Genomic DNA, 8,051 nt, shown 5'->3' on the forward strand with positions numbered 1-8,051 from the left:
TAAGTCCATGAAAAATCTGGGAATTCCCCCCATCTGTATGTGCATCCTGATATCTTTGCAATCCCACAGGTGCACACAAGGAAAGTTACTCTTGGTGTAAAATATGCATAATATTCTGTGATGGGTGTCACTGTGTTTTCTAGACCAATCTCAAACTCTGACTGGAACAATGGTCCTGCCTCAGCCACCCAAGGATCAGGAGGCTACAGTTACACACCAATGTTCTGGCTACAAAAAGTTTTAATGAACTATTTTGCTCAGAGGCATGACTGTTACCATGATGTAAAGGACAATGTGCTGAATGACAGAATGGCCTCTGGGAATATGGCCATGGGACTGATGTTCTTATCACAGATCATTGTTGGAATTCTGGGAAATTTCTCTCAGCTTTATTACTATCTAGTCCTTTCCTGCAAAGAGTGCACATTAAGGTCCACTGATCTGATCCTTAAGCACCTGAGTGTAGCCAACTGCCTCATCATTCTCTCTAATGGAGTTCCCAGTACAATCACAGCTTTGGGGTTGAAATACTTCTTCAGTGATTTTGTATGCAAACTTATTTTGTACCTTCAGCGAGTGGGCAGGAGTGTGTCCATTTTCATCACCTGCCTCTTGAGCGTCTTCCAGAACATCACCATCAGTCCCATGAACTCCTATTGGAAGGATCTCAAAGGAAGAGCTCCCAAGTACATTGGCTTCTCCATTTCCCTCTGCTGGATCCTGTACATGGTGGTGAATTCCATTTTTCCTCTCTATGTGCTTAGCAAATGGAGTAGTGAAAACCTGACAGAGAAAAGAGATTTTGGGTACTGTTCTTCTGCAGGTCATGACAAAACCACAGACTCATTATATGCAGCATTCTTTGTATTTCCTGAAGTTGTCTTTTCCTTGCTCATGATCTGGTCCAGTGGCTCCATGGTTCTCCTTCTGTACAGGCACAAACAGAGGATTCAGCACATTCACAGCATCAAACTTTTTCCCAGATCCCGCCCTGAGTCCAGAGCCACTCAGAGAATCCTTGTCCTGGTGGGCACCTTTGTGATATTCTATACCCTTTCCTCCTTATTAAATGTTTGTGTAACCCTTTATTTTAATCCCAGTTGGTGGCTGGTGAACATCAATGCCCTTATCTCCATGTGTTTTCCCACTCTCAGTCCCTTTCTTCTCATGAACCATAACTCCATTCTATCCAGACTGTGCTCCTAAGGAATACAAAATTACCCAAACTGAACATAAACATATAAATTATGAATTTTTGCACAATGTGCAATTGTTTATTCATTATTCCTTATCAAACATTAACAGAGAAACTTATGGAAGAGTTACTTGTATTTATGGTATTTATGTTGTCAATCCTCAAGGGAACTGGGTTCCTCAGCCAGCTGAATAGGAGACCTGCATTCGATGGAGAGGAATGAAGCTGTTGTCCTCATCCTGTGCAAAGCATCCTCCATGTTGCTGGAGGCCAACCAAATGGATCATTTACTAGTCCTTCAAAGTTATTTAACTACAATAATTCCTGAAAATGTTTGCCAGAACCTAATGCAGTATAGAAATGAGTGGTAGATATTGTGGGCCAACAGTTCCCATGTTTACCTCCTAAGATTTTTTTTTCTTTTCATTTTATTTTATTTTTGATTTTTATTGTTGGTTGTTCAAAACATTACATAGTTCTTGATATATCATATTTCACACTTTGATTCAAGTGGGTTATGAAATCCCATTTTTACCCCACATACAGATTGCAGAATCACATAGGTTACACATCCATTGATTTACATATTGCCATACTAGTGTCTGTTGTATTCTGCTGCCTTTCCTATCCTCTACTATTCCCCCTCCCCTCCCCTCGCTCCCCTCTTCTCTCTCTATCCCCTCTACTGTAATTCATTTCTCCCTCTTGTATTTTTTCCCTTTCCCTTCACTTCCTCTTGTATGTAATTTTGTATTACCCCGAGGGTCTCTTTCCATTTCCGTGCAATTTCCCTTCTCTCTCCTTTTCCCTCCCACCTCTCATCCCTGTTTAATGTTAATATTCTTTTCATGCTCTACATCCCTACTCTTGTCTTAGTTACTCTCCTTATATCAAAGAAGACATTTGACATTTGATTTTTAGGGATTGGGTAGCTTCACTTAGAATAATCTGCTCTAATGCCATCCATTTCCCTGCAAATTCTATGATTTTGTCATTTTTTAATGCAGAGTAATACTCCATTGTGTATAAATGCCACATTTTTTTATCCATTCTTCTATTGAAGGGCATCTGGGTTGGTTCCACAGTCTTGCTATTGTGAATTGTGCTGCTATGAACATCGATGTAGCAGTGTCCCTGTAGTATGCTCTTTTTAGGTCTTTAGGAAATAGACCGAGAAGGGGAATAGCTGGGTCAAATGGGGGTTCCATTCCCAGCTTTTCAAGAAATCTCCATACTGCTTTCCAAATTGGCTGCACCAATATGCAGTCTCACCAGAAATGTACAAGTGTACCCTTTCCCTACATCCTTGCCAGCAGTTGTTGTTTGACTTCATAATGGCTGCCAATCTTACTGGAGTAAGATACTGGAGATGGTATCTTAGGGTGGTTTTGATTTGCATTTCTCTGGCTGCTAGAGATGGTGAGCATTTTTTCATGTACTGTTGATTGATTGTAGGTCCTCCTCTGAGAAGTGTCTGTTCAGGTCCTTGGCCTATTTGTTGATTGGGTTATTTGTTATCTTATTGTCTAATTTTTTGAGTTCTTTGTATACTCTGGATATTAGGGCTCTATCTGAAGTGTGAGGAGTAAAGATTTGTTCCCATGATGTAGGCTCCCTATTTACCTCTCTTATTGTTTCTTTTGCTGAGAAAAATCTTTTTAGTATGAGTAAGTCCCATTTGTTGATTCTAGTTATTAACTCTTGTGCTATGGGTCTCCTATTGAGGAATTTGGAGCCCGACCCCACAGTATGGAGATCGTAGAATGAATTTGGAAGTTCTCCCTCTATTTCTATTTCTACTTCTTGAAATAGCTTGCAAAGTATTGGTACTAGTTCCTCTTTAAAGGTTTTGTAGAACTCTGCTGTATACCCATCTGGTCCTGGGCATTTCTTAGTTGGTAGTCTTTTGATGGTTTTTTTCTATTTCCTCAATTGATATTGGTCTGTTTAGATTGTCTATATCCTCCTGACTCAATCTGGGCAGATCATATGACTTAAGAAATTTATCAATGCCTTCACTATCTTCTATTTTATTTGAGTATAAGTATTTAAAATAATTTCGGATTATCTTCTGTATTTCTGAAGTGTCTGTTGTGATACTGCCTTTTTCATCCCGTATACTAGTAATTTGAGTTCTCTCTCTTCTTCTCTTCGTTAGCATGGCTAAGGGTCTGTCAATTTTATTTATTTTTTCAAAGAACCAACTTTTACTTTTGTCAATTTTTTTCAATTGTTTCTTTTGTTTCGATTTCATTAATTTCAGCTCTGATTTTAATTATTTCTTGCCTTCTACTTCTTTTGCTGTTGTTTTGCTTTTCTTTTTCTAGGATTTTGAGATGAAGTATGAGATCATTTATTTGTTGGTTTTTTCTTCTTTTTAAGGAATGAACTCCAAGTAATAAATTTTCCTCTTAGAACTGCTTTCAATGTGTCCCATAGCTTCCGATATGTTGTGTTTGTGTTTTCATTTATATCTAAGAATTTTTTAATTTCCTCCTTGATGTCTTCTATAACCCATTGATAATTCAGTAACCTATTGTTCATTCTCCAAGTGATGCATGATTTTTCCTTCCTTCTTTTATCATTGATTTTCAGTTTCATTCCATTATGATCAGATAAGATTCATGATGTTATCTCTACTCCTATATATTGTCTAAGAGTTGCCCTGTGACATAATATATGATCCATTTTTGAGAAGGATCCATGTGCTGCTGAGAAAAAAGTGTAACTGCTTGATGTTGGGTCGTATATTCTATATATGTCAATTAAGTCTAGGTTATTAATTGTGATATTGACTTCTATAGTTTTCTTATTCAACTTTTGTTTGGAAGATTTGTCCAGTGGTGAGAGAGGTGTGTTGAAGTATCCCATGATTATTGTATGGTGGTCTATTAGACTCTAGACTTGAGAAGACTTTGTTTGATGACCATAGCTGCACCATTGTTTGGGGCATATAATTTATGATTGTTATGTCTTGTTGGTGTATGGTTCCCTTGAGCAGTATGTAGTGTCCCTCTTTATCCCTTTTGATTAACTTTGGCTTGAAATCTATTTTATTTGATATGAGTATGGATACTCCTGATTGTTTCTGCAGTCCATATGAGTGATATGATTTTTCCCAACCTTTCACCTTCAGTCTATGTATGTTTTTTCCTATCAAATTCATCTCCTGTAGGCAGCATATTGTTGGGTCTTGTTTTGTGATCCATTCTACTAGCCTGTGTCTCTTAATTGGTGAGTTTAAGCCATTAACATTTAGGGTTATTATTGAGATATGGGTTGTTTTTCCAGTCATATTTGTTTATTTGTAATACTAAACATGGTTTGTTTTCCTCTTTGATTATTTTCCCCCTTTACTGTACTACCCCCCACAGTTGGTTTTCATTGTTATTTTCCATTTCCTCTTCCTGTAATGTTTTGCCAAGGATATTTTGAAGAGATGGTTTTCTAGCTGCAAATTCTTTTAACTTTTGTTTATCGTGGAAGGTTTTAATTTCATCTTCCATCCTGAAGCTTAATTTCGCTGGATACACAATTCTTGGTTGGAACCCATTTTCTTTCAATGTTTGAAATATGTTGTTCCAGGATCTTCTAGCTTTCAGAGTCTGTGTTGAAAGATCAGCTGCTATCCTGATTGGTTTACCCCTAAATGTAATCTGCTTCCTTTCTCTTGTAGCTTTTAAAATTCTCTCCTTATTCTGTATGTTGGGCATCTTCATTATAATGTGTCTAGGTGTGGATCTCTTATGATTTTGCACATTCGGCATCCTGTAGGCTTCTAGGATTTGGGATTCTTTCTCATTCTTCAAGTCTGGGAAGTTTTTTCGTATTATTTCATTGAACAGATTGCTCATTCCTTTGGTTTGGACATCTATGCCTTCCTGTATCTCAATGACTCTTAAGTTTGGTCTCTTTATGTTATCCCATATTTCTTGGATGTTCTGCTCATGGTTTCTTAACATTCTTGCTGAGCTGTCTATGTTCTTTTCAAGTTGAAATACTTTGTCTTCATTTTCTGATGTTCTATCTTCTAAGTGTTCTACCCTGCTGGTAGTATTCTCAATTGAGTTTTTAAGTTGGTTTATTGCTTCCTGCATTTCTAGGATTTCTGTTTGTTTTTTATAACCTCTATCTCCCTGTATAGTTGATCTTTTGCTTCTTGGATTTGTTTATGTAATTCATTGTTGAAGTGATATTTCATTGTCTGATTTTGCTGCCTCATGTCTTCCTTGAGACTCCAGATCATCTGAAGTATGTATATCCTGAATTCTTTATCTGACATTCCATCTGCTGCAGCTGTTACCTCTTCTAAAGTTGAGTTGACCTGCATTGCTAGTGGTCCTTTCTTTCCTTGTCTTTTCATACTGCTCACATTTCTTTCTGCTTGGTGAAACTGTTGTGTTATTGAATTTTTCCCATGTATATTTATATTGCTCTTGTATAGTTGCAAAGTCTCCCTTGCAGGGGCGGGCGGCGGCTGTGCTACTCCTCCAATTGGAGTGATCTACCACGCCGCTGGGCCTGTTCTGCCGGTTGGTCGCATGTCTGCCTACCTTGCAGGTACAGGCGACAGCTCTGCTCTGCCCCTCCTTGGTGTGACGTGTCTACCACTCCTGTGGACCAGTGGGCCTGTTCTGCCGGTCGGTTGCAGGTCTGCCTACCTTGCAGGCACGAGTGGTGCCTCTGCTCTGCCCTTACTCCAATTGGGGTGATGTGACTACCACGCTGGCGGGCTGCTGGGCCTGTCCTGCCAGTCAGTTGAAGGTCTGCTTACCTTGCGGGCACGGGCGGCGGCTCTGCTCTGCCCCTACTCCAGTTGGGGTGACGTGACTACCATGCCAGCAGGCTGCTGGGCCTGTTCCACTAGTCGGTCGCAGGTTTGCCTACCTTGCGGGCACGGGCGGTGGCTCTGCTCTGCCCCTACTCCAATTGTGGTGATGTGACTACCATGCCAGTGGATCCCTGGGCCTGTTCTGGGTGTGGGTGGCAGCTGTGCTCTGCCCCTACTCCAGTTGGGGTGACGTGACTACCATGCCAGCAGACTTCTGGGCCTGTTCCGCCAGTCGGTCACAGGTTTGCCTACCTTGCGAGCGCGGGCAGCAGCTCTGCTCTGCCCCTACTCCAATTGGGGTGACGTGACTACCACTCCGGTGGGTCACTGGGCCTGTTCCGCGTGCGGGCGGCGGCTCTCTCCTAATATTTTATCTTATAGAAATATTTTGTTTAGGTGTGAAGCCAGCCCAGAAACTTGCTGAAATACACATGGAGTTAATAGATATTTTTCAAAAATGTACTGTTTCTATGTTTACAGAATGGAGGTGAACAAGAGGGAGGCCCAAAGAAGAGTAGGTTGAGGAGCTGCCATGCAGGTTGGGGTCTGCTGCCATGGGCAGTGGAGTGCCGCATTCCAGCTGCAGCAAAAATAACCAGGAGGTGACAAATAACTTGTGTACATTGATACAGCAGGAGTGGGAGCCATTTATTGTAAGGCAGGAGGGGTATATATACATTGCACACAGCTTATCTTAATTAACATAAAGTAGATACAGCAGTCAAACAATAAGGAATCTCCACACTTAATGGCTCGCTGGCGTTACTTCACAAACCACTCCCCCTGGCAAAATGCTAGGTGCCATCTTGACTTGTTTACAGACTCTAACTTCCCCCTTTTGTTTAATTTAAATAACGATCATAGTGGTTTTTACACAAACACCACAAATAATTTGCTACAAGCAGAAGGGGAGGATACAAAATGCCAAATACCAAGCCAATTGATGGCTCCATGCAAGAAGCCCTTGGAAAAATTATATCAGCAATGACACCATTAGCAAAGATACCGAGTTTTAAATTGTTGTAGATTACAGTTTGTTGTCTCAGACCAGGTAAAGTAGTGTCTCAATAGATTAACTCATAGTCCAGGTAAATCACAGCCGAGGTTAGTTCTGCAGGCAGCTAGCTTAAATCACAGTCCAGGTAAGTTCTGCAGGCAGCTAGCTTGATACGAAGTCAGTTCTCAGCAACACTGGAAATTCTTCCACCCTCGTCCTCACTGGCACTGGGATGAAGGCATGAACTCTGGCAATGCTACTAAAGAATATCCTGTAGTATTCCAGCAGACACTAAGAAACCAACCTTCTGAACAATTCAGTACATTATCTTAAGTTTTTTTTTTTTTTTATTTGAAATAAGCCTTAATGGTGCTCATTATTCATCAGCCTCCAGGTGTGGGAGAACCATGGTAGCTTAGTTATTGGCATTGAAAATGACCAAATATCAGGGACACTGGTAGCGTCTTCTGCTGGCTGTAGTGTCCCGGGCAGCCCCAGATGGCCCTTGGGAGTGTACCAGACTCAAACTGCTTCCAGGCACAGGGAACAAGAGCCTGTGAGACTGTGCCTCCAGGTCAGGTTTGGATTTGGGCTCTCACAGTGGCGTCCTGCTGCCGCTTGGAAAGTCCTTGCTGTGCCATGATCGGCTCATGCACGTGGCAGCTGCCGGGCTGATTCACGCACCCTCCCCGGTAACGAAAAGTATTCAGTAATAGCCTTTTGCTGCAACTTTTTTCCTGATAATCCTTCCTCCTCTGAACTTTCTTTTTCTTTCTGACTAGAGTTCCTGGGCTTCCATCAACACATGCCCTAACTATTCTTGGTCCCACTGAGGTGCCTCCTTTTTTTTAACAATTTACTTCTCACCCCTTTCATATTTTCATCACAAAGACAATACAACATTTCAAGACAAAACAAGACACAATCGTACAGCATCAATCTTCTCCATTTTCTCAAAATGGCCATTTTTCCTCTCGCGCTATCTGCCTAGGGATGAGCAGATTTGGTCCTGTCCTATCTAGGGACAG

The 8,051-nt window shown here is 41.0% G+C and overlaps 1 protein-coding gene across 1 annotated transcript; it reads left to right on the forward strand.

The window, feature by feature from the left end:
* Positions 1–303: 303 nt before the first annotated feature.
* LOC101978661 (vomeronasal type-1 receptor 4) lies at positions 304–1,206 on the forward strand. The gene has a single exon (XM_013366021.3). It carries the CDS (start codon positions 310–312, stop codon positions 1,204–1,206), a length of 897 nt encoding a protein of 298 aa, XP_013221475.3. The 5' UTR covers positions 304–309.
* The last annotated feature ends 6,845 nt before the right edge of the window (positions 1,207–8,051 follow it).

This window comes from Ictidomys tridecemlineatus, chromosome 15 (genome assembly GCF_052094955.1).
Source record: "Ictidomys tridecemlineatus isolate mIctTri1 chromosome 15, mIctTri1.hap1, whole genome shotgun sequence".
Taxonomy (NCBI): Eukaryota; Metazoa; Chordata; class Mammalia; order Rodentia; family Sciuridae; genus Ictidomys; species Ictidomys tridecemlineatus.